Source organism: Arachis ipaensis, chromosome B6, assembly GCF_059453495.1.
Source record: "Arachis ipaensis isolate K30076 ecotype BB chromosome B6, ASM5945349v1, whole genome shotgun sequence".
Classification (NCBI taxonomy): Eukaryota; Viridiplantae; Streptophyta; class Magnoliopsida; order Fabales; family Fabaceae; genus Arachis; species Arachis ipaensis.
In genome coordinates, this window is record NC_142441.1 from 146702702 (window position 1) to 146730436 (window position 27735).

The 27735-nt window shown below is 34.0% G+C and overlaps 2 protein-coding genes across 4 annotated transcripts; one reads left to right on the top strand and one right to left on the bottom strand.

Annotated features, from left to right (window-relative positions):
• Positions 1–925: 925 nt before the first annotated feature.
• On the top strand, positions 926–15445 carry LOC107605381 (uncharacterized). Of its 2 annotated transcripts, none has more exons than XM_016307255.3 (19): positions 926–1263; positions 2367–2987; positions 3083–3171; positions 3311–3409; positions 4916–5534; positions 5686–6696; positions 6810–6921; positions 8274–9805; positions 9955–10030; positions 10145–10265; positions 10361–10447; positions 10771–11223; positions 12065–12160; positions 13147–13308; positions 13420–13602; positions 13970–14083; positions 14160–14342; positions 14665–14709; positions 15096–15445. In XM_016307255.3, the coding sequence occupies exons 2-19, from the start codon at positions 2420–2422 to the stop codon at positions 15228–15230; spliced, it is 5685 nt and encodes a 1894-aa protein (XP_016162741.1). In that variant the 5' UTR covers positions 926–1263; positions 2367–2419; the 3' UTR covers positions 15231–15445. The 2 variants fall into 2 exon arrangements, with proteins under 2 accessions (XP_016162741.1, XP_016162742.1); XM_016307256.3 differs by having other exon boundaries at positions 927–1263; positions 4875–5534.
• LOC107605386 (Hyp O-arabinosyltransferase-like protein) lies at positions 15392–19025 on the bottom strand. Of its 2 annotated transcripts, none has more exons than XM_016307264.3 (8): positions 18456–19025; positions 17561–17628; positions 17246–17447; positions 16897–16994; positions 16741–16810; positions 16390–16461; positions 16177–16290; positions 15392–15786 (listed from the first exon to the last, which is right to left on the bottom strand). In XM_016307264.3, exons 1-8 carry the CDS (start codon positions 18864–18866, stop codon positions 15727–15729), a joined length of 1095 nt encoding a protein of 364 aa, XP_016162750.1. In that variant the 5' UTR covers positions 18867–19025; the 3' UTR covers positions 15392–15726. The 2 variants fall into 2 exon arrangements, with proteins under 2 accessions (XP_016162750.1, XP_016162749.1); XM_016307263.3 differs by having other exon boundaries at positions 18450–19025.
• Positions 19026–27735: the final 8710 nt, after the last annotated feature.

Sequence of the window (27735 nt, forward strand, 5' to 3'; positions counted from 1 at the left end):
TAAATACAAAAATATCAAATAATTTTAACCTTGATTTTTTTATAAAATAATCTCTAATAATTTTATTTATTATTATTATTATTAATACATAATAATATTATACCATAATTTTTTGTATTTTCTAGATAAAAATAATGATAAATTTATTCATTATATATATATAAGAATTTAATGAATAAATTTATCATTATTTTTGTCTAAAAAATACAAAAAATATAGTACAATATTATTGTGCAATTAATAATAATAATTATTTTATTTTATTTTATTTTTGGAGGGAGGACTATTATGTCTAACAGAGAGAAACGTTGGGGATTGATTTGTACATTAGTTTTTTTTGGGGACTAAAATGTCCGTTTTTAAAATCTTTGGGGACTGATATGGGTAATTACTCTGCCGGAAAATAAATTGGGGATTGATTTGTCTGCCGGAGTAAAACTTTGGGGACTGATCTGTGTATTAATTTTTCTTGGGGACTAAAATGTCTGATTCTAAAATCCTCGGGGACTGATTTGGGTAATTACTCTTATTTTTTTTATAAATAAATAAAATATTTTCTATAGAACTAAAGAGAATGATAAATAAATATATTGATGCATTAACGATTGATTTTGTACCTCTGGAGCTTGTACTTGTTCTCCAAATTATTGATTTTGTTCTTGTACTGTTATTATGTAGGACATTTCGTTAATTATTTAACTTTGACTTCACAGTGGAACTAAATTGATGCTAAATAAAACTTTTTTGGATTCAAATAGAACACTTTAAACCTTAAGAATCAAAACAGAATTACGCCCAAACATAAAGACCAATTTAATACTTTACCCTTAGTTTTAATTGACTACCTCATGGCAAGTGAATAACAAAATAATGAAATATAGCGGAATTGAAAACTTATTATATTAGCGCTACAACATCACGAAGGTGGTGGATAAAGTGAGTAAGCATGCAATAACTTTACTACCCATCCCATGAATACTGTACTCTCAGGTGCTGTGCTGCTCCTCACTCCTCTCTCTGCTCTGCAACTCTCTCTTCCCTCCTTTTAAAAAGTTTTTGCAGTCTCCACACTCCGTTTCTTCGATTTCTCTCTCTTCACTGTTTCACCCAGTGGTTTCGTTTCCAACTCTCATCGCTGCCATTTTTCGCTTAATCTTTTTCTTCGGTGACTTCCCCCCTTTCTTGTTATCTTTTCTTTTTCCTTCCTCTCTTGGATTAATGTTAGGGTTTTGAGCTCCGTTTCAGCCATCCACATCTTTGACGGTAACAACGATCTATTACTCGATCATGCTTTCTTTCTTTTCAGATTTTTAATTTTGCTTCCATCTTTTTTTCCCTTTTTGGTTTGCCTTTTGCTATCTGTGTGTTCCGGTGCGAATGTTTGTTTCATGGATCTTCTTTATGTGGAATGCATTTTGTCGGTGGTTTTTTCAGTCTGCATTGTTGTTCATGCAGTGCATGGCTGCATGGTTCAATGCAAAGGAAGTTTAATGCAAGTAATTGGAACTTTCTTCCGACGTTTTGTTTTCTTTGAATCAATCATTTATGGTTATTTCTTATTACTGTTATTCTTATTATTAATGCTATTAAAAAGACTTAAGGAGTGTGATATACAGCGGAAATGCATTCGTGCATGTTATCTATCGGAGTTTTGAGTGCTTTGAATACGCATCCGTGGCATAATGATATTAATATGCTTCTTGTGTGGAGACTGTTGTTTAGTATAGTAGTATTCAGCTAGTAATAAGAAAATAGTAGCTTCAAAGACTCTTATTAGCATCATGATAATTATTTTAGAGAAATATCCATTTTATCACTGAATTATAGGTCATCTGTACTTTAGCTTCAGATTTTACTGAAGCATGACAATCAAACGCTTAATCCTTTTTAAATTTGCGATTTGATTACTTAACTATTTTGTTAAGTTTTACCTTAACAAAATGGTTAACATGAAAAATTGTTTGTTGTCTGGGTTGCACTTGTTTTTTGGTGGTGGTGATTTTTTTTTTTTTTTGGGGGGGGGGGGGGGTTCAAGGACTAGAGGGATCACAATCTTAGTTTGGGGTGAAATGTACTAAATTTCCGTTAAAAATGAATGGAAACTTAATACATGGGTTAATGTCTACATTCACAAAAGTCTTGGGTTCATATTGGTCATTATAAAATTATAGGGGTAAATATTGGGGATTATCAATTAACTGTGACTTCAGACGTATGATTTCTGCTTTTTTGATATATCATTTCATATTCTAGAACCTTGTGTTGCTGTGTCTCCGAAGAATGGTTTTAGAGTGAATGCAAAAGTCAATGTTTTATGTTAGTATTCGTTCCCCCCTGCTTGTTAATATAGATGGAGTTGAATGCAGGCCAACGTACCTACTGAGGAGTTACTCATTGTTTAAGATAATTTGTGGGAGAGATGCAAGACTCTGTTTACCCCAGCTGCAGTTATTCAGCTGACCATGGTGATGCTGGAAACTCATTTGTGGCTCTCCTTTATGGCCCTCCATCCCTGTTGCAGTATGATTTCAAAGAGTTGTCTGATCAGAAACTTTGTACCCCATCTGGTAGTTGTACTGCTGCAAGTGGGAACTTTGTTGTTGATTGTAGTGATAGTGGAACCTTCCCAACATCTAGTGGTGGAATCTTTATTGAAAATTTAAATAGTCATAACCTGCGAAGCAGGCAAGATACGGTTCTTGATAGTTCTTCCAGGGCAATGGTTGGTCTGAGGGATAGTGTTCATTCTGTATTTCATGATATTCAGAGTAATAATACTGCTGCACAGTCCACAGTCCCTGGTGGCAAAAAGGCAAGGGAACCTTTTTCTTCTAGGAGCCAATGGTGTAGTACAAACCCTGCATCCAGTCTAAATGTTTGTGCTACAGATAATCAAACTACGCCAAATATGGTTCCAGAACAATGCTCTTCCAACCTTAATTCTCTTTTAATGAGTGGATGCCCTCGTGTGTTCTGCATGGAAAAAAGTGAGCACTAGAGTTACATATTTTCCATATTGGTTAAGGGATATCCATTATACATATATTGACAACTCACATTTGTATTTATATTATCTTAAAAGGTGGATATCTTCTTCTCAGCAATACAGGGCTTCTTGGTATTGTTTGCTTATGCCACTCTTGCCACATGTCAGTTCTTAAGTTTTGTGAGGTAGGTAAATACTTTTACCGCATATGCTACACTATTTTGTTTAAAATTAGCCTCGCCAATTGGCCTCCTTGAAGAGTTAACTTAGTTTCCTATCATGCAAATTTTATACTTAATTTGTTCATTTGATCCAATTTTGCAGCATGCAGGGTTATATGGCATCAACCCAGGGGATGCTGTTCATATGGAAAATGGTGAGACCATTGCACAATGGAAGAATTTATACCTATTAGAGTTTGGGGTAAGGTGATGTTATACAATTTAATGGTTGATGAGGCATTATGCAGAGTTTTTATATGGCCTGCTCTATCTTTTGCTTATTAATGTTGGATAAGTTTTCGGTTCTCAGTAAAACAGTCCTTTCTTTGCTGGTTTTGATTTTTCAGTTTTGAATATTTTGCATATATTAAATGACTGAAAATGAGTAAATAATAGTTTTACGTTTTTATTTCCCCCTTTTTTCGTCGTTCCCCCTTCCTTCCTTTCTTGAATTTCGTTTTACTATGATGCAAAAGAACTAATTGTATATCCCTTATTCACAACAGTCGCTTCAGTAGCCTCCTGATTTGATGCATCTTTTTTACTGCTATTTCCTTTCACTTTGCATATCTCTCTTCTCTCTTTCATTTTGCTTTATTTTTTTTTTACAAAAGTGAATGCTGTATGTTTTGTTCCATAAAATTTTATTCACTAGCTTGAAGCATATATCTTTTTTACCTTACATCCTGAACTTAATATCATGTAGAATAAACTTGGTGAGCATTAACATCTATCTTACTTTTGCCTTCCTCTGATGGTATGGTAAACTGTGGTCTTGGCCATGCTTTTGAGAACCATTCTATATTGTTCTGTTTGGCTAGAAGACAGTTGAGCTGATCGCCTGCTTGGTTTGTTTGTGGCTTGAAAACCTGACTACTGAAAACTGACTGGAATTGGGGATAAACTACATGGTTTTGGTAGAAATCAGTGTTGAAACAGATCGACGTGGCTCAGGTTGCTGCTCTCTGTGCTTTGCTGTGGCAGCTCGTCAGCTGACGCTTCCTTGCATGCATTTAGTTACAATTTGACAAAGCATCATAATACAAGTTGTAAAAGAGCAAGATTATCAATGAATAATGTGAAGCTGCAAATATAATGTTCTAAGAGCGTGTTTGCTTTAAATTTTGAAGAAAAAAAAAATAGTGATTTTTATGACTTCTATTTTTTATATAAATGAAATAGCTAAAAGCTGACTTTTCTCCAGAGATACTCTTTATCGGCTTCTAAAGATGAAGAATTTGAATTTTTTTTTTTGTTTTCTGTTTTTGGGGGATATTCTGACAATTCATCTTAAAATTATTTGTCCCTGCACTGCAGTTTTTGACTTTGGTTACTCTTACTGAGAATATCTGCCATGTACATTGTCTTGGAGGGTAGCAACCACAAACAACCAACCTAACTTCGGACATTCCAAATATTCTCATTTTACAAGCGTATTAACTATGAAGTTATTATTATTAGTTCATTCATCAGGGCATTGCCATACATGTTGTTGCCTTTGACAGTGACATTTATTTATGAGGTCTAGCTAGCTTATAGGGAGAGAAAAATGTTATTGACTTGTGTATTTGCTCTTGCGATATATTGTATAATCTTCTTTGGCGTCCTACCTTTACTATTGGCCTTGAGAGTTGTATTTCTTATTTGCATGTATTTGAACTTCGAAGCAACAAGAACTTTGGATGGTGATACTTTTATGGTGCTTTAGATTAGGTCTCTGGGCAATGAGAGTGAATGGGACTGGCCAGAAGTATTATCAACAACAGGAAGTCTGATGAGATCCAATTCATCTTCATCCAGTATGTCAAAGAGTGATTTATCTCAAATATTGAGTTCATCTGCAGTCAGATTAAGGTCTGCAAAGCCTTGTGATTATGTTCCATTTCCAAAGGCCACCAGCACAGACCCCAGTTTACTTAGTGGTGTATTTCCCAAAGAACAACCAAATACAATCCAGGAAAGTGGCAAAATTCCGCTCAAAGGTTTTGTTGGAACATGTACAACAACAAACATTGTTGGAATTCAAGGGGATGATGGTTGTCAACCTGTACCACCTTTCCTTGATTCCCTTAAACAAAATGACAATTTTTCAGTTGCCCACTCTCCTTCACAAATTCCAACAAGCCTTCCAATAGATCATGAATGCATAAAAAACAATAATGAAAAAGATGTGCTTATAGGCAAAGATGCAGCATCGTCTAATATTGAGCTGAGGCTTGGACAACCACCTCAGAAAGGAAATCCAGTTCCATCATTTATAGGACATCCATTGTTTAATGCCCTTGTCAGCCCTCCAAATTTGCATCTTGCAAAGCCAATGATTAATAGTACGTTAAATTAATGTTTACCTTAGCTGATTGTTGATAATGCTATAGTGCTATTTATTCAACTGTTTATTGATGTTATTCAGTGTTTACTTATGTCGCTTGTCATTTTGAATAAAAACTCATAAGAATGGATTTTGTTAATTGGATGCAGTGCATAGCAGTGAGGGGAAATTGCAGAATAATTTTTGCCATGGTTATGGTTCCTTCAAAATGGTTGATCAACCTCAGCCTAAAATCAAGAACTATATGCCTGGTGTTAGCAATGCTTTTGGTGGTGCAGCTAGATCAAAACCTGACAGTGCAGCCAACAGTTTGTTGTTTTCACCACTTCCACAGTTAAATCTTCAGCCAGAGGGAAAGACAAAAGCTAGTGAAATTTTGATGAATGATAGTGGACCTGACATATCCAAGAAACATTATGAATTTAATGGCATGCAGTTTGCTCCTATTAATGTTCCCTGGAAAAATAATGGTCACACGGGAAGGCAATTGGATTGTTCAGCAGTGGGATCTATTAAAGGTTTGGACAATGATAAAGGTGTTAACTTTGCTAAAGATCCTTGTGCTAAATTAAACTCTGGATTTGGAATTAGTAATCTAGTGAAATATCCAAGTTCCATCAGAGGAGCTGTTGGTGGCAATGGTAGTTGTGTTTCAACTGTTAAAGGAAAGATATACGAGTCATATAATGAATCAAGGTTGCCGTTCAATACATCTGGTGGTGTAAATTTTCTCTGTGATTCTAAAAATGTGTCTTCTGTTGGACAAAAGAATCATTTCACCTCAGGGACGACAATTCCATTAGAAGGAATTCTGAAGGGCTTTCCCTTTCTTGTACCAAATTCTACATCAAATCAGACTACTACTTCACCACAGCAACAGGGCATTAACTTGGACAGACCTTTGCTTGATGAAAATATGAGGTTGCTTGCAGTGACACAGATACTGGAGTTATCTAAGCAACGACATGCATTGCATTTTCATAAAATGAATCAAAAGCACAAGAGATCCAGCAACACTTCAGAAGTTCAGCCCGACGTATATGAGGCTTTGACATCTGAACAGTTCTCTTTTGGCGCTACATTTAAATTGCCACAAAAAAGAGGTCCTTGTGGGAGTCCTGATACCATTGATGATTTAGAGAAGCTGGCTTCACTCACAGGCATGCACAATGGCTATCTGATCTCCCCTTTTAACTGTTTTGATTTTGCAAGGATTCTGGAACTTTATTCTTTGTACTATGTGCATGCTCAATAGTGGTTATCTTTCATACAGGTTTGAATAGATACTGTTTCTCTGGCTTGACACAATTACCTTTACATTCTAAAGAAAAGAAATCGCAATGTAAACAGGCCTACAATCTTCAAAATGAAGGCCAATCGTTGAGGTGATTGCGACCATTATCAGCTTACGTTATAAGGATAATATTACTTGCATTTTGCTTTGGGATAACTTTTGTGACTTGTTGCCATTAGAATCATGCAGCATATTCAGTTCAGCTTATTTCTAAGGCATCTGTAGGTATTGGTTTTCCTTTATTAAGTTTTTTTTTCAAGTTCAGGCCTTCAGGGTCAGGGTTATTGGTGGCTATTATACCCTCTAAAACTGTTACCTAGTTGCAAATATTTTTAAACCTAGTGAATCAAACATGTGAGAATTTTGGGAGGGACAAAAGAAAAGGAGTACATGACTGTTAGGAAGGAACATCAGCCATTGACATAATCAAGGTATAATTATTAAAATGGTAGTTGCATGTTTGTGGCCTCTTAGAACTGAACAGAGACCTAGTTTTTGAGTTCAAAGTTAATGTACATATTTTTTTTTTGTCAAAAATAGTGGGACAAAGTTAGAAAACCATGGGAGTTTTAGTTATTGTGGTATCATCTGTCTTGGGAGGACCTGTTCATGATGGCTGGTGTCATTTTTTATCCACTCATTTGTTCTGTATCCAAAAACTTAGCCTGTGTTAGTTAGATAAAAGAAAATGGGTTGTATTTGATAGTTGAGAACTGATGTAAACTTTGTTGAAAGTTTATGGGTGTGTATATTGATTGTGTTTATACTGGCTGCACTGGATTCTCTCCCTAAGCAACACGCTATATGGCCTTTAGTAGAGTGTCAAATTATTTATAATGGGATGCAATGATGTTTGATTCATGTTGCCAACTTCACATTGTGGGAAAATACTTTGATATTGATACTGTCTGATATCTCTATTTCCAGAGGACATGTGTACTTTGTATTCTTTACTTTGGATACATTTTTATGTTTTGTTGTCTTAATTGTAGTGTTGTTTTTTTACCTATTACTTGACACTTTAGATGAAACTACTACAGTCTTGTTTTACTTGAAGTTCCTTTTTTCAAGCATATTTATTAGTTGTCTCAATCCCAAAGCATGTATATGTTGGTTTCCAACGTCTCTAGAAAAAGTTTATTTTAAGCGTGTCACAGAAAGTGAATGAAAAATTATGTTTCCAAACATGTAGAGTTTTACAGGTGAAATCATCTGGTAAAGGTTGGATGAGTGAATGTGTTTGAACATTTAATTATATTTCAAGAAATAATGAGTAATGAAGCTTCAGGTTTTCTCTTACCTAAGAAATTGGATGCTACAGTTTCTGCAATGATGCTTGTCACTTGATTTTCTGATGCAGAAATTATTTATTCTATATTTTATGATCAAAATTCTTAGTTCCATAACTAATTACTTTTTCTCTTCCTCAATTTTATATTTCAGCCTTGGAATAAACAATGACAATACACTGTTTCAGAGATCAAGTGCATCCAACAATTTCACTGAGAAACCAGTGGATACGAATTTGGGAAGATACACTTTTGCTGCAGGGCAAAACCGTTCTAGAACCAATTTTTTTTTGGGAAATGGATCAACTTATAATTTTAAACAATTTGCAAAATCTAGTGGTGAAACTCCTTTGAAGATAATTTCAAAGGATGAAAGTACTCATCAATGGAGAGGTGTACCAAGTAAGCTATGGAAAGCAGATTGTGATGCAAAATCTTTAGATCCAATAGCAGCGGAAGGACAAGATGATGTTCAAAGTGTAAATACTTCTGCTAAACGCTTCAAAAGGAATTTTAATATGGAAGACCTGTTGAAAGTGCAAGAAAAGTCTAATGTCTCGACCGGGTCTTGTGCACCTATGGTCACTCAAGCTTCCATGGAGTTCAATAAGATTGATTCTTGCATTATTGATGGTGGGGACGCTACTGATTCCAACAATCTTGTACTTGATGAGGGCTCAGTAATCAATAAAGGTTGGTCACCTGATGCAGTTGAAAGTGAAAGAAGTTCTGAGTTTCTAGGCTCCACATGTGAGAGTTACTTGAACAAAGGTCATTTGAGAGTCATAAATGATCAAGATAAACCATGTCGTAGTCTCCTTGATGAGCTTAAGCTGTTAGATTCTATGACAAGGAAAAAAAGCCAGGACCAAAGTCATATACTTTCTGGTCATTTTAAAGCCAATCAATCTCAAAATGTCAAGGACTTAAAAGGAAAAAAGAAAAGGAGAAATAGGCTGAAGAATTTAGATGCCTCATTGCCTTCACCTTTCTTATTGCATAACAAGAACGATGAAAGGCAAATGTACTTTCCATCAACCCAGCGAAAATCATCTGCTAATGCCAAGCATAAACACACTGCTTTGTCACCCAAATTTCCAGGTAACCATTTTCTGAGTGCACGTCATAGTGACAAAGAAGATAGTTATGTGTCGGAATCAAGTTCAGATGACGAGTTTCGTAGCTTACATGACGTTCCTAGAAGAAAGAAACAAAGAGCAGATTTCCCTTCTGATTGTGTTGGGCATTTTCAAATGCAAGATCCAGATTTGGAGGAAACTGAAATTGGCAAGGTTGAGTCAATGTTTACCAGGGGGACAAATGCCAATAGAATCACAAGGCCAATAGTATGTGGAGAATATGGTGAAATATGCAGTGAACAATTGGCTGGAGAATTGCCAAAAATTCCAAAATTTGTTTCTCTCAGTAAGGTTCTTAAAAGTGCCAAAAGATGTAAGGTACCTAGATTAACTTCGAAAAAGAAATTGAAGAGATTGAGCTTTGGAAGTAATGAACACTGCTGTGGTCAACCCGGTTTGGAGAGGGGCAACACGTCACTTGTTATTTTCAAAGGAAAGAGAGAATCCAAAGCTATACATGGTAATAGTATTGTAAACATAGCTCCATTGAAGCTGAAGAACAAGGAAATTAGGAAAGTACGCAGTATTAATGAACTGACTGCTAAAGGTGAATCTGATTTTCTTTTTATTAAAGAATGCTTTTGATGGTTTAACGCTTTTGATGCCTTGGTCTGTTCTGTTATAGTTACTATCTATGTGTGATGGATTATTTTTCTAAGTAGTTCCGTCTTACAATGGTTTTGAAATGAATGGCAGAAACCAAAGTGAAGGATATTGTGGTGGAGTATGGTGAAGATAAGGAGCATGGTTGGTGTAACACCAAAAGCAGAAAGTGAGCAGATTTGAAGTTCTGTTGCTTATTTAGTACTAACCTACTAGGTCCATTTAAGTGCTCATGGTTTCTCTAGGGGTGCATATTTTTCTTATGGTACATATGCACTTGCAGCTTTGTTCAAGAATGCATGGGAATCTCCATCCAAAATTCAGACGCATTCTGCTCTGTGTGCCAAAACTCAAGCAATGATGACATTAACTGTTTGTTGGAGTGTAGTCGCTGTCTAATTAGAGTATGTAAATGTTTCGAATAAGGTTTATCATTTTAATTGTTCATATATATTGTATGAGACAAGTCTAATGCTGTCTGCATTTTGTTTTATTTCAGGTTCATCAGGCTTGCTATGGAATCTCCACATTACCTAAAAAAGGCCGTTGGTGTTGTAGACCATGCCGAACAAACTCAAAAGATATTGTATGTTTATTCATATTTTGGTTGAATAAGCTTTTTCATTTTTCCTTTTTTTTTTTTCTGTATTGATCTTTGGTACTGTTGCTCATGATCTTTGCTTTGAAATTTCGCATAATGTCATTTTGACTCATTGATAGGCTCTCTCCAAATGCCATAATTTCAATCATCTCTTGATCATTTATTGCCTTTGGGAATTAATTACTGCTTCTACTTAGCTATTATCAATTTTGCAGTTTGAGATACAAACTTTCCAATATGCCTTACCCAACTTGAGCTTAATTTAAACTACTTTTCTTCTTTTGGCATGTTGCGGGTCAAACATCAAGGCTTGTGTCCTGTGTGGTTATGGAGGTGGAGCCATGACTCGAGCAACACAGAATCGCACAATGGTGAAAAGCCTCTTAAAAGCGTGGAGTATTGAAAAAGGTGGCATGTCTAAGCATAGTACTACACCTGAACTTTTTGAGAAGGAAACAGATGTATTTGATTCCACAAAATCTGAACTAAAATTTGACCAAACATGTGGTTTGAAGTCTGGGAATGTTGAGATCTCAAGATCAGACCAGTTGAAAGTTGAGATGTCAACAAATCAAATGCAAAATGTTCCTTACAATATTTTAAAGGTTCATAACAGCATTACAGCAGGAGTTCATGATACATCTGTAAAGCAGTGGATTCATATGGTTTGTGGGCTTTGGACTCCTGGAACAAGATGCCCGAATGTTAATACAATGAGTGCTTTTGATGTATCTGGTGTTGCAGTTCCCAGAGAAGATGTGGTGAGTTCCTAACCGAAATACTTGGTTGCATTTTATATCAATTTTTATGTCAATCCATCAACCTCTAGAATATATATTTTTTGACAAAATAATTTCGTTAACATAGAGAGAAGAATAATACAATATAGAGATAAGAGTTGCACCTATACAGGAGCCAAAACAAACCAGAAGAACTTGACATTATTGTTCTTTACATATACTGTCATCTAGATGCTATTGTCTATTGGGCGTTCTATATGTTGAATACATTCTCAAATCTGTCCAGCATATTCGATATACTGACATTGTTATTCCTATGATAGCAGTGTCTGTATATGGTACTATGCATAGCTTCTATTGGATTATTGCTACTGTTTTAAGTTCTATATTTATATATGGGTCCTACAATGATTACCTGATGAAATGAAATACGGACTTGCGTCCTTTTTTCTTAAAATGGATAATTACATTGGAGTTCTATATTATTTTTCTTTGTTGCATTTGATTGAGTTCAGCCGGTGTTGAATAAAGTTAAGCATCTCTCTTCTATGCTTTCATGAAGTCAAATTGTGTTGCATTTGTTTGTTCTAATCATATTTGGACCAAGTTTCTTTGATTTTTATATTCAGGACTCGGAAGCATATAGTAAGCCTTGGTTGAGTATTTGGTCTAATGAATGGACTTAGTATCTGCTAGAAAATCGTAATCCTTTAAGGGGTTAACACTGGACATCAAATCCTTTCAGTGTGATGTTATGGTCTGTATAAAGGAAATTGTTTTATCAGTTATAAATTCTGGTTAAAAGATACATGTAAATTCAAGGTGACACTCCCCAAATGTTGACTATTGTCACCTTTTCCAGGTTTGTTCCATCTGCAACCGCTGGGGTGGTTCTTGTATAGAGTGCAGGATTGTCAATTGTTTGGTCAAGTTTCATCCTTGGTGTGCTCATCAAAAGGTATTTTTTGTTAGATATGTTGGTGTTTGCATCATACAATTTTCTGGCTTTGATATGGTAGCTTCAATTGAAAAATGCTTCTATTTATCGATTTTATCTTTTAAGAAAGTTCCATCTTATGTGGCAATTATTACTATCCTAATAATTGAAGCATTTGTGATATTTAGTCATATTGGCCTAGTACAAAATGAGTACCATCCGCCTGAAAGATCTGTCCTTTCTGACAGTGGCAGAGCTTCATCCCCGGCCCCCCCCCCCCCCCCCCCCCCCACACAAAAAAAAAAACCCTAAAAACCAAAGACTATAAAACTAGTAGCATAGACACTTACTAAGTGACGCTGCTTCAAATCCCAATTGAACAATTGAATTTTGCTTTGTTATGCTTCTTGTCTCCGTGAAATTCTAAAAGGTCTGATTGCTTACAAATATTGACATAAAAAGTTACTAATTTCAATAAAATATATTTTCATCGTATTACTAAATTTTTTTGTGGTTAAAAGATTTCTTCTTTTAGTATTTGTTGCAATAATTTATTCTAATAAAAAATAGACATTTGTATAAAATAGTCCATTAGGAAATCGTCATACCAGTATGAAAAGGTTATTTTATTTGTATTTTATATCTTTACTTATATATAATTGTAACTACCACTTTGGTCACATTTTTTATTTCCAACATACCTTTACTTAAATAATTGGAGAATTTACGAGAAACTGCAAAATATCAAAATGAATAAGAGAGAAGTTAAGGAAAGTTATTCACTAAACTATCATATAATTAGAAAATAGGAAACTTGTTAGCAAAAACACTTACCAAAGCCAAATTATTTCCTCTTCCTTTCCTTTGCTTTTAACTCAGGCTGGCTGGTGGTTCTGGTTTCCATTCTGTTGATCTTGCTAAATTTCAACTTCTGTTGTGGATCAATCAGATGCCCTCTAGCATTGTTTTCAATTTTTTTTTTTTTTTTTTTTTTTTTTTTTTTGCAGAACCTGTTGCAATGTGAGACTGAAGGCGATGATGACGAGAACGTTGGATTTTATGGAAGATGTATGCTTCATGCTGTTGACCCTAGATATCAGTCCAAGTATGATCCTGTTGATGATATAGATAGCTTAGAAGAAAGGGAATTCACCTGTGCCAGGACAGAGGTATTTTCTTCCTTTCCTGACATTTTCGGATTAACAATTAGTTTAAGTGAATGGTTATCTGAGTGTTGTTTGATATGTTTCTTGTGATTTGATGTCTTTGGAGCATTTTAGGGTTACAAGGGCTGTAAACGGGATGGTTTCCATAGATATTGTTACAGTGCCTTAAAGGGAAAGGGAGGAAGTGGATGCCTTGTTCCTGAAGAACAGTTAAATGCTTGGATTCACATTAATGGGCAGAAATCGTGTCCACAAAGACTCCCTAAACACGCATCAGATATTGAGCATGATTGTCGGGTATGTTCAAGTTATATCTATAGCCCGCAATTTTTGTGTGGATATTACGTTTACTAATTGGTTTTGAAATAACTGAACTAAAATTATATTTACCAGTCAGTTGTTTGTTGATTGATGTTTTGGATTATCCTTCCTTTGATCTATGTGGCTTGTATAAGACACCTTGTTTATGTCAAGAAGATCAGTTTTATATAGTTTTCTCAACCTTGTGCTAATTATGGACTTTTTACTTGACCTAGACAGGGACTTCAGCTTTTCAGAAACAAGCAATTTTAAGTGGAAAGATATATTTACATACCTAGTTGCCATACTTATTTTTTGGGTAAAATTCAGCCTATTGTCTTGAATATCTAACTCGTATATGCAGAAGGAATATGCTCGGTACAAGCTAGCAAAGGGCTGGAAACACCTTGTTGTTTACAAATCTGGAATTCATGCCCTTGGTCTTTACACTTCTCGATTCATTTCCCGTGGTGAAATGGTTTGATGCTAGCCTTTAGTTTTCATATTTTCTCTTTACTGTGGTTGCATATATGATGTTTCTGATGCTTGGATAGGTTGTTGAGTATGTTGGCGAAATTGTGGGGTCACGGGTAGCTGATAAGAGAGAGATTGAATATCAATCTGAAAGAAAACTTCAGTACAAGGGTGCTTGCTACTTCTTCAGGATTGACAAAGAACATATTATTGATGCCACAAAGAAAGGGGGCATAGCCCGTTTTGTTAATCACTCGTGCTTGGTATTACCTTTGAAAAACTGACTTGACTTCTTTTTTTTAGTTTCTGTTTTGTTCATTAGATATTAGTTATAAAGTAGTTTTGGGTCAGGCTCTCAAGTTTTGATGTCTTGGGTGTTATACCCAAAAATTCATGTGAATGAACAAGCTGGAGATCCGGGCCTTCTTACCCTTCTCTATGAACACTTATTTCATTTATCTTTTTGCTTGAGATAACTAAGAACTGTGACCATTATCAATGTGATTGTTATAACAAATCTTATCCGTCTTTTTTTTACTTGCAACAATTGTGCATTGTAACTAATGTTTTTCTTTACATGGCCAGCCGAATTGCGTGGCGAAAGTGGTTACTATAAGGCATGAGAAGAAGGTAATCTTCCACTCACTCCACGTTAAATTTAGAGTTAAAATAAAATACTCCAAGATACATAGAGGCGGCACAAACTAATTGTTGATGGACATGATTATGACAAGGTTATTATGTTGTATCTTTAGGCATACGGCATACGGCATATGTCTTATTAAAATGTATTATTTAGAAATGATTTTAAGATATAATATTGGACCTTCGTTGGCTGGGTTGACAGTAGATAAATACTTGCATGTATATAATACATACATTTAATGTATAAGAAATTAAGAATATCTGCAGCTAGTCATTTTTAATTTACAATGTTTAAAGGGTTTTTATATTATAAGAGTTTCATTTTGTTACACAGTGTAGAGTTTTAACCATGTGCCTTTTGGTTTTTGAAGGTTGTCTTTTTTGCAGAGAGGGACATATATCCTGGTGAAGAAATAACATATGATTACCACTTTAACAACGAAGATGAAGGAAAGAAGATTCCATGTTATTGCAATTCCAAAAATTGCAGGCGCTATCTTAACTGATTATAGCGATTGTTGATAACATGTATGATTCGTGAGAATGTATTTAATTATGACTCTTGAAATTGTCACTTGTTTGTGGATTGCTAGTACTGGGAGAAAGGTTGGGGGAGAAATATTCTCTTTTTCAAGGTTGAAAGGATAGAGTAGTTTCAATCGCAATGTTAAGAAATTAAAGAAACCATTTTATGACAACCATTGCATGTCATTAGCAGTCACATACGTATGTGCCCAAGCTTTGCACCCATGCTAGGTTCCCATGGCATTAGAGAATCAGATCCGTGGTCCTTGTTACAGATTTTTCTTTTTTACTAACATGTCCTTTTCCCCAGAAGTCCACAAGGATTAATGACATCTCAAGGTACAGCGGGCTTAAATTAGTATTTCGAAACATGTAAATTACACAGCAGCTATGTATAAACTACACAACAGTTATGAGTGATGTGTACGTTGCCCATATTTGGCATAGGCAAGTTGTGAACCACCTTCAGAGAGGCTTCTATGACCACCAGTTCGGAATATTTGCTGTGGCTTCATTTACCATTTTGACAAGGGTCACCTGTACAGTAATGATAACTGAATTGTTCATGGTCCTCCAAATGGTTTGTTCTTAAACATATTTATTCATGAAGAAAATTTCTTGGGGTGTAGTTTAGGAGGTTGAAAGTCCAATTAAACACCAAAGCATATAACATAAAAAATGGAGGCCCTCAGCTCTAATGCTCTTAAAAGTTAAAACACTAAACCCTAAGCTTATTAACTGAAACCATAAGCGCAATTAAATAATTGTCTAAAGATAACTAGTTCATTGATTACGTGATTTTAATTCCAGTTTCTTCTAATTTTAATACGTTGGACCATCTTATAGTGTGCGTAAATTCCCCCAAAATAACTTATTTTCTATTCTAAATAATTTATGATCAAAATTACAAAGGGAGAGGAAACGTACCACACTTTCGGGAACACCAGGTGGTGGCAATGTCAAGTTTTTGGGGGGAGCAACATGATCATAAGATCTTTTGTCAAATCTCCACTCTCCAATCTTTCCATACGTCAGCTCACCCTGAATATATACATGTTATTCTGAGTGAAAAAAGATCTACCTTTCTAACTTCAATAGACATAAGAAAGGTGTGTTCGAGCTCAATTTTCAGCACAGTACCTTCATATTATAGTCACATCCATAAGTGTAGTGAATTATGTATGTATTCCCAATTTTTTTGTCCCATGGAGGCTGCCAAACATAAATGATGAATAAGTATAAAGCAGGAAAACTACTTAATGTACTATATTCTTATGAGTTATGGCATGGAACTTGTGTTTCTCGATGGGCATTTTTGCATGCATTTATTTCAATCTTTTTTTGACAAAAAAATCAGCTCTTTTAACAAAAAGCACTTTTCATATATATGTATACACACACACATAAATCATAATTATATTAGGTATTATTACCAGAGGAACCTTATTAATTCATGACAGGGGAAAATCCATTAAAAAAAAAAAGTTGAACCTGAATCATGAATTCCTTGTGTAGAATGTTACCAACACCATGAAGTGCAGATGAAACGGCATAAGCATACCTGTATCAGTGATGTAAAAAACATTACAAGCCTAGTTGGAGAAAGATTTGGAAAGCATAATGAGTGTAGAGAAGGACAATTATTACATTTCAAGCACCCATCCAAAAGCTTTATCTGTTTCAGGATCCTTCTTCATTGCCAGGGAAACATTCATCCAAGTGGGAGCAATCTTCTTCAGGGATTCCTGACATACGTTACATATATAGTTAAAGGGTGGCCCAAAATCAAGAGACTATTCCATAAATACTACTACTTTCATCCAAGAATATGTGTCTTTTTACCAAAACTTAAAAAGAAAATAAAAATTGTATTCAACACAACTTTTCTCTCTTATCTCAACACATTTCTGTCTTATCTCTGTCATCTATCTCTATATACTTATCAAACACAACCTAGAAGACACTTAGTTTTGGACGGAAACAAATTGAAAGATACCTTGGCAACAATAACAGGTGAATTGCCAATTGGGTCTATATTGGTTATTGGTCCTTTCTCCTCAGGGAAGTACTTCCTTAGCACCTTCTCATACTTCTTTGGCTCAATATAAAAGAAAGGGAATGCAGCTCCAAGACCATCTCTAGCTAAGTTTGGTATAGGCTTGACAATTATATGATCTGGCTCTGACATCAATATGTAACTGAAAATATGCAACACAAATGACACTAACAAAAGTCAAAACCCAAAATTCTTTTAACAAAATAATGATCAAAGTATAGCACTTAGAATTTGAAGTTGAAAATAATCCCATACTCTTCTTTGATATCTGCTTGCTGTAGCCATTGCACAAATGCCCCTGGCCTGTTAAGGACAATGTAACCCTGCCATAGAAAAGAGTCAAGTAAGATTACATAAAACAACTTTGGTCACTGAAAATTAACATTGCTTATAATTTAGTCCTCGAATTATCGCACATTGTTAAGCAGGTACTAGAAGTTCATAATCATATTCAGGAACTAAATTGGCTACATTTCCAAGAACAAACCTCCATTTACTATGAGACATACTTGCATGCTCTTGCTTCTTGGAGCATGTATTTGCTCTCGGAGAACATTTGAAAAACGCTTTAGGAACATTTACAATCACTTATTCTTAATTTTTTTACAATAACTTTTAAATACCTTAAAAGAAAAATAGTATATGCATTTACAATTTTCTTTACTTTCTTTTTGAAATCAGATAGTAACCAGGACGAATGAAATCCAAAGCATTTTACCCAAAGAAAAAGTGCAAGGCATAGCACTTAAAATACCATACTTCAAGAACAAGCGCAAGGCATAACATTTATACAAATTATTCACAAATTGAAGCACACATTTCCTAGTTATCTAATTCTATAATAACACAACATAATGGACAGAACCTAATAGTAACTTGTAACAGAACAAACACACACACTTCATAGGAGGAAGGAATGAAAACCAAATCATAGCATTAACATTTGTGTACACTCTTTCCTCCTAATAACCAACTTAAAATCTTCAGAATTCAAATCCTCACTCACAATAATGTCATGAATTCTAAATGTAAAGCATCAGTTTTTCCCAGAAAACCAAAGCACCCAACACCAATTTCCTTTTCATAAGAGAAACACAATTCAAAACCCCAAAAAATTAAAACTAAACCAAAAAAAGGGAAAAACCTGAACCTGATCCACGCCAGCTGGCAAAGGCTGAGCCACGAAGGTAGGGATCTCATCCATGAACTGATCAGGCTTTCCAGAATGAAGAATCCTGGTGAAGCCTCCCATGGCGGATTCAGGTCCTCCCTGATCCCTCAACTTCTTGAACCAGTAATACATCACTCTGCACTGCCACGTGTTATACACAGAATCCGAAGCAGTTACTGCAGTGTGGAAGAGTCGCTTGTTGGAATTGGAATGTGTTGATCTGTGAAGTGGCATCTTAATCAGCGGGTCAACGGAGATTGAAGGGAGTCTTGTAGAAGGTCCTGGAAAGTCTTGCTTCAATGGCGCATTTGCTGAGATTAGGATGTTGTATGTGATCAGTGCCACTGAGAATGTCACTAGAATTGTGAAGAACATGTTCCCACACCCCATTTTTTTCTTCTTCGCTCTTCTTCTTTCTCTTTTGAGTCTAATCAGGTTTTTTATTTCACTCCATGTGCAGAACAAGAATAATGATTGGGTCACTCAGTGAAGAAAAATAGTATACAACAGGATGAAACACCAAATAACTATTATAATTTATAAGCTCAATAATCCTTTCAATAATCACCAAAACCCTCCTTAATCTTTTATTTTATTTTACATATTAATATTCAATTGACTTTTAGCAAAAAAGAAACAATTATCATTTCTCTCGTGATTTAATTAAAAACGTAACCGTTTTTAAGAATTTTTAAAATTTTTATATTAATTTTTAATATGAAATCTGATTTATCTAATAAAATAAAAATTTAAAAATTAATTTAAAATTAAAATTTATAAAAATTAAAGTATTCTACTAAAAATTTTTTGAGATTAATTTGGAGTATTACTCATAATTGTACCGAAGCGAGCGTAATTTTTTAATTATTTATTATTAGAATTTAATTTTAATTTGTTAACGGTGTATAAATTTTTGTGTTTAAATAATTTTTAAATAATACATTTAAAAGTTAAATGATTTTTTTTTTAAAGTGACAATATATACACCGTTTGTTATCGGTGTAATAACCTTTTTTATATTAACGATTTATGAAAATTAAATTGTTATTATTGAGTTATAACTTTTCTTGTTTATAGTATCATATAAAGAAAAATTATGTTGTAACTTGAGAGATATTAATATATATGAGATAAGTCTCAATGTAGTCTCTGAAGTTACACTTGAGTCTTATAGTAGTCCCTAAATTTAAAAGTTTTTCAGAGTCATTCCCGAACTTGCACTCCGGGACTCAAAGTTGTCCTTCTGGCAATTTCTGGACACCTGGCGCAACCAGAAAACTTAGCTGGCAGCGTTCGTGACACGTGGGACTTACAACGGCTAGCTGATGTGGCAGAGTAAACTCTCCCGCATCAATTTGGTCCCTCAGGTGAAGTTAAAACTCTAATCCCCAAATTTGAAGGCCACATTGCTCACTCTATTCTCTTCTCGTCGGTGCTATGTTCTTGTCTTCTCCCTCTTTGAAACCCGACGGTTATGGCAAGCACGAGCAATGCAGTTGGGAGCTCGAACAACCCACGATCATTTGGAAGCATCATGAGGAGAATGAACAGAAACAGAGAAGCTCGTTTGCCAGAATGGTGTGCCTGCGGGTCGAGACCGGTGCTGCGGTGGTCAGGGACGGATTCTAATCCAAGAAGACCGTTCTTGAGTTGCCCAAACTACAATGTAAGTATTATTGTTGTTGATTGCTGTATTTATGGATATAAATTTTGCTGATTGAATTTTTTTTGGATGTGCAGACTGTGGGTAAGAAATGATGTGGATTGTTTTTGTGGGTTGATAAAGTTTTGGAAGATGTCATGCCATGTGATGATAGAACAAGACATTCAGTTGATGATGAAAAAATAGAAGATGAAGATGGCTTAAAAATTTGGTAAATTAGAAGCTGTTACAGAACATTATGCAGAACAGGATAAATAAGTAATAATAGATTGACAGAACATTATGCAGCATGTAATCAGTCCAGGATTAATTCTGCATATATAGACAGCAACCCAGTGTATAAACATCATATAGGTAACTAATAAGTAATAATAGATAGATTGACACTAAATAACTTAGAACTATTAAGTCACAACCAGTGTATAAATAAGTCACAATAGATTAATTCAGCATATATAGACAGCAGCCCAGTATATAAACATCATATTGAAACACACCCAATAGGTAACTAATAAGTAACAACCAGTGACTTGTTATAAGTAAGAACTATTAAGTCACAACCAGTGTATAAACATCATTTTAAGTCACAATAGATTAATTCAGCATATATAATCAGCAGCCCAGTATATAAACATCATTTTAAGTCACAACCAATAAATATTGCATACCTTCTGCATATCTGAGATAAACACAACTTGTTCTTCTTATAATCCCCCAGGTCTTGATGAAGTAATTCCAAGAACCATCTCCAGTTTTCAGTGTTCTCAACAGGGACAATTGCATAGGCAATAACATATATATGGTTGTTTGCATCTTGACTAATAGCAGACAATATCTGACCACCATGCTGGATCTTCAGAAAAGCTCCATCCAAGCCTATGAGGGGTCTGCAACCAGCCAGAAATCCTTTTTTACATCCCTCCAAACAAACATACATCTTCTCAAAAATTGGATCATCATCAGGGTTTGGTTGAGGTATAACCCCAACTGTGACAGTGGATCCTGGATTGCTCTTCAGCAGTGTCAGCCCATAATCCCTCACCATGCCATATTGGGCAGCTGCATCACCGTACACAACAGATCTAACATCTCCTAAGGCCCTAGTCAGTGAAGACTTGTTTAGTTCCAGATCACATTTAGTCTTAAAATATTGTGCAGTCTCGGAGTGTCTCAGATTCGAATATTTTCTTAGCTTCTTCACCAATTTGTAGGCTAGCCACTTCCTATTAGCTAGTCTGTTTTTGGTCTCTCTTGCACAAGTGTGGTCATCCATGAATGTCTTGATCTGCCAGCAATTGTTCTTAGTATTATTAGAAGCATACACAAGCCAGCCACAACTCTCATCCTTACACACAGCTCTCATCCTCACGTTATCGTTCTTCTTAAACCAAATCCTTCTACCCTCTTGTATACAATATTCACGCATAGCCTCCTTGAACTCTATCTTTGTAGTGAAGGTCATTCCAACCTCAAGCCTAAGCTCTCCAAACCTCCCTCCTTCTCTAAACGCAGGGAAGATGTCATCTGAATCAACTTCCTCCAATTCATCCTTCGAGTTCGGAGGAGTCTTCATTTCTTCCGAGTGCCATGAGTCTCCACCATCAGAATCATTATAAGCATCATCCTGCACATCATGATAAGGAGCAACTGATGATCCAAACTTAGGAATCGGTCCAAAAATGATTTCATCATCCTCAGAATCTGAGTCTGCACAAACAGGACCATCATCTTCAACCATAACAAACTTCTTTCCTTTTGTAAGTTTCTTCTCTGGCCTACTTCTCAATTTCACATTAGTCTTTGCTGCTGATCTATCCAGAGGCAAGTCTTCTTCACTGGACACCTCATCACCACCAGGCCTATATGCTTCATTCTCTGCACTATCATCACTGTCATGGCTGTCTGAGGATTCCTCTGAACTAGACAAAGCAACAAAGGCTATCTTGGGCTGTTTTCCCTTACCAATTGTTCTTACAATATTTTCAGTAGCAGCAGCTCTTGTCAGTGGCCTCCTTCCACATGCTGCTGCTATTTTTACATTCTTATAGCCTCTCTTTGGTTTAGCCTTCTTGGTTTCTTTTCCTTTGGACCAAGGTTTCGGAATTGCAGTGGGTTGGGGCATTTTTTTGTGGGATTTTGGGCTTGCTTTTACTGAGTTGGGCCATTATTTTTTGTGGTAGATTGGGCTTAGGTCCAAGACTTGCAGTGGGTTGGGGGGAAATTTTTTCTGGTATGTTTCAGTTACCAGCAGAAAATGAAGTAGGTGGTTCCTTTAGTTTTGCGGATTCAGTAGCATTCTTTGGTTCAGAAGTTGAAGTGCATGGTGTTGTGCTAGGAATTGGTTCAGTTGTGGCATTGGTGGTGGATTTTGGGGTGGAAAAAATAGTTGGTATCAGCATCAGCTCCTTGCCAGAAATCACTAGTTCTGCTTCCTCAATATACACAGGTTCAGATACCCCATATTCGTAGTACACATGGATAACCCCATTGTTCTGCTAAGCCAAGTAACACATCTCCATGAGCTCCTTATCATCTGTTATTGCTCTTAAACCAGTTTGTAGAGGCTTATTAGACACCAGCCACTAAGTTTGGCTAACCTTGTCATACCTAATTTTCTTGTGATAGTCTCGGACGAAAAATACATCTAATGTGTCTGTATCAATGTCCGGCAACTCACAAATCTCTCCATCGAGGTAAGACATACTTCCATCAACCTCTGTCATAAACGACCCTCCATAGTGAAAGATGATGGTAATCAACGGATCACCCATCTGCAATTTAAGAAAAAAAAGGTTCATTGATCAAATTCATTGTCCTGAAACACATTAACAATTTGAAAATTCTAGTACTAACTGCAGTAAACCCTAACACATAAAGAACAACTTTTCATATCATCAAAACACAAGAAACGCTCTCAGTCTATAATTTTGTTGGTCAAACCACTAACAAACCTAGTAACTGATCAAACCCTAGCACAGAGCACAAAACAGAGGCGTTCATAGCCACAGATTACATTCGAAAGAAACGGCCTGAACTTTGGTGAATGTTAAATTAATAACAACATCAAAACACAGAGAAAGCACATTTTTTTTCATTTTCGGCTTACCTGTGTCAGAGAAACTAGCCTTCCCAACTCTATGTATGAAGGAGATGACAACAGCGATGCTCCAGGGCCTGAGTTTTCGACTGAAATCGGTGCGGTTAATGCAATCGCACATGCACCATTGGTGACTGTCTCGGAGAAGAAGAAACCTCAATCTCTATTGTGTTTGTTTTGTGTTTTGAGAGGAGGGAGATCATACGTAGAGTTACGTTGAGGGAAGGAGGATTTCAGCATGAAACGACGTCGTTTCATTTCATTTTGGCGCCACAGCCAAAACGGCGTCGTTTCAGTAAGTCCCACGTGTCACGAACGCTGCCAGCTAAGCTTTTCAGTTGCGCCAGGTGTCCAGAAATTGCCGGAAGGACAACTTTGAGTCCCGAAGTGCAAGTTCGGGGATGACTCTGAGGAACTTTTAAGTTCAGGGACTACTATGAGGCTCGAGTGCAACTTCATGAACTACATTGAGGCTTATCTCACAAACACTAATTACGTTTAAGTTTGTTAAAAGTTAGTAAAAGCTATTTTTAATTGTTATTCGACAATTATAAAGTATCACATTATATATTTTTTAAACTTGGAAAAATAATTTTAAACTAAAATTATAGAAGATATTATGGTGTTCACTAAATTATAGAACATTAAAGGTTACTCTTCTCTTATAGTGTTTACATATAAATTAAGCCAATAAATAATAGCTTAAATAGTAAAGTAGTCTTTCTATACTTACTTAAAAGTTGCAAATTTAAGTCTCATTCTTACTTTAAAAAAATTACATAAAAATCAAGTTTATAAAATTATTTTTAGTCATTTGTTCTCCAACAAATTATTTAAAATATAATTAGGATTGGCCATTTGGTATGGATGATTTACATGAGATTCTTTTATAATTTTTTTAAGAATAAAGTATATTTTTTATTTTATTTTTAAAGTTTTCGACTTATATCAAATATATATCTTTGATAGCTAAATTTTAAAAAATTTAGAACTAGTTTAGTAATAATACATATTAACTATATTTAATTTGTTTATGTTAAAAATTATTTTTGTAAAATTATTATTAAATTAGTGTTAAATTTTTAAAATAAAATTAAAATAAAATAAAATTTAAGAATATTTTTAAAATTTTTTTAATAAATTTTAAAGAGAACAATTACAGTTTATCTTTTTTTTTTTAAAAAAAAAGTATTGTATAGATTCCATGAGATAGAATAGAGAGAGAGTGGTTGGAGTTTGGACAATGTGGCGGCTCAGATCGTATTGTCTCCAGTTGTAGAAACTTGAAAGATGAAACTACCTCAAGTCGTCAATTTATTTTATTTCAACTTGTCAACATGTTTTATTTTTTTTTCATATTAGATGTTAATTATATTATTAAACTCAATTTTCGCATAAACCTAACGCAAAAATAAAAAAATAAACATAACAGTAGATAAAATATCTAAAAGTATTTAAATAAAAATATTATGTATTTAAAAAATTAATAATCAAATCAGGTATTATATATTTATATATTTTATATAAATAATTTTTTTAATAATTAATGTTTTGTATACACCTAAGATGATATTAAAATATGGTAATTGCTTTAGTTTTTGTAAATATTAGGAGATAAACTACTTCTTATTTTATATAATTATAAGATAAATTTAAGAGTAAATTATCATTTCTACCTACAAAAGTTTTGAATGTTGACAAATTTATCCATAAAAAAAAATATCATTTCTATTTATAAAAGATGATTCCGAACGACAAAATTATTCCAACACTAAAAAATGACCTAAAAATTTTAAATTATTCTTTTCCTAACCCTAATCTTAACGCCCCTTCTCCCAAATCTCAACCTTCTATTTATTCTTTTTATAGATTTCACCACCTCTTTTACTAACACCACCACCATCACCAACCGTAAGCTCCACCTTTGGAGATAGAGGAAACTTCGGCGGCGCACCACCTGCTGCCAGGGACTAGATCCCGTCTTCCATGCTTTCCTGCGTCGCCTCCTGGTAAAAAGCAAGCATGTCACGTGCACCACCTGAAAAAATCCACAATTCTTCACAGCTTTGAATGCGTCGTGCACGGTGACAAAGGCCTGAAGGAGTCGGTGACAGCCTAATGAAGAGTGCGTGGCTAAGCGAGGACACATTTGTGTCGGAAATCGCTATTTTCGATGCAAAGCTTGAGCTCGTCGCGGTCGTTGCCTTGAAGGCATGCTGTGAAGCTTCCTTCAATGAGAGGAAAAAATATGGTATAGCCGATCTGGTTACTCTCGTCGCTGTCGTCAAATTCGAAGTAGAAACCGTCCTTGATCTCAACGAGAAGGCGCTGAATTTCTAATAGAATGTCTCTTCCTTTGTTTCCCATCTTTTGAGCCATCTACCATAGCTTGAAGCTGAAATAGGAAGGTGGGACTTACAGTTGGTGGAGATGGTGGTATTGATGAAGGAGACGATGAAATCTATGAAAAAAAGATTGAGATTTGGAAAAGAGGTGTTGAGATTAGGGTTAGAAAAATGATGATTTATAATTTTTAGGTTATTTTTCTACTGTGTTTGGATAATTTTATCGTACGAAATTATTTGTTATGGATAAAAATGATATTTTTTTTTTTTTGGTAGATTTGTTAAAATTTTGGTGTGTAGAAATAATAGTTTATTTTAAATTTAATTGTATTTTTCTTTTATTTTTTCTCTAGATGAAGAGAAAGAAAAAGAGAGAAGGAAGTAGTGTAATCGTGTTAAAAAATAGAATAAAAATAAAAAGAAAAAATTTAAAAAGATAGAATAAATAAAGGGTAATTTTTGAAATGTCTAGGCGTAATAAAATAAAATTTAAGTGTAGAACTAAAATTAAATACAAATATTAGGAGTATAATTGAAATGTATTTTTTCTATATTTAAACAAAACAATAACATCTTACTTGTATTAGGGAAAGATATATTAAAGGCCGATGTTATGTTATAATGTTTTTATTTATTATCTAATTTATTTTTTATAATAAATTTTAAATATTTTAAATTTATTAACTTTTTTATTTTAAATAAAATATTAATTATTTAATTTTTTTAATGATTAAGTATCAATTTTTAAACGCTATTACAAATTCTTATGTTAAAAAAGTTTTGCAATTTATTATATATTTAAATATTTTTATCAATTAAAATTAATAATTAAGTTAGTTTAAATTAAACAAAAATTACTCACTTAAGATGCATATAAATCACATATCTTTTTTCTTATTTTTTTAGTATGTTTTTTTTTCTTTGTCGTTCTTCTATTATTATTGTTGTTGCTATACTTTTTTATTTTTTCTCCACTTTTTTCTGTTTTTTCTTCTTTTGGTGTTATTATAATATTTATTTTATTTTTATTCTTTTTAAGAAGATAAAAACAAAAAAAAATATTAAAAAGTGAAATAAGAAAGAAAAGAAAAAGATGATGACTATGGTAAATAAGAGGAAGAATAGAATTTTAAATTGTGTATAATTTATCAGAAAAAATAGCACGGACATTTTTTAAACTTGACACATGAAATTTCTAAATTTTGACACCAAAATTTTTAACAGTAACATAGAAAATTTTTTAACTAATTAAAAATTATCAAAAAAAAATAACACTAAAATTTCTCAACCTTAACACCGAAATTTTTTTTACCATGTGTTCTTCTTCTACTTCTTTTTCGTTATATTTTTTTTCTTTTTTTTTTCTCTCAACATATTATACTTCTTTTTTATTGTTTTTATTGATACAACATTTTTTTTATGTATTTTCTTATGTTTTACTTTAAACATAGCTAGTGAATTTTATTTAAACAAATTTATTTTAAAATTGAATTATATACTTTTAAATCCTAAACAATTATAAACTGTCTTGCAATGTAGTGTAGAGAACTGGAGATCAATTTAAATTTTATATTTATTGTGATAAAATTTTTGTATTTTATATAACAAATTCTGATATCATTTCTCTTTTATTTTTGTGTTATATAAAAATTTTTGGTGTCATTCTTTTTCATCAGTATTATTACTACTACTATCACTATTATCATCATCATCATTTTTTATGTTTTATTTTTTTATTCTTCTTTTTCATAAAATTTTTAAAAATAAATAAATAAATAAATAAATAATGATAATAATAATGAAAAAATAAAAGAAAAAAAGTAAAAATTAAATAACAAAAAGAAAGAACAAAAAAGAGAGAGAAAGAAGACGAACAAATTAAAAAAAAAAAAAGGCGTATATATCTTGTTTAGAATTAATGACACTAAAATAGCCACCCCAACCTTATCCATAGATTAACCCACGAGCCACGAAGAGAAACAAAATAGATACCCATGGGCTAAGAAACTAATTGGACTAAACTAAATTACTTTTTAGTTATTGACTTATTTCCCAACAACAAAAGATTCAATTTAAATCGTGTGGTAGATTGGATATTTTATCCGTCAATGCTTAAATTTACACATAGCAACACGTTTTTTCACGCAAAATTCG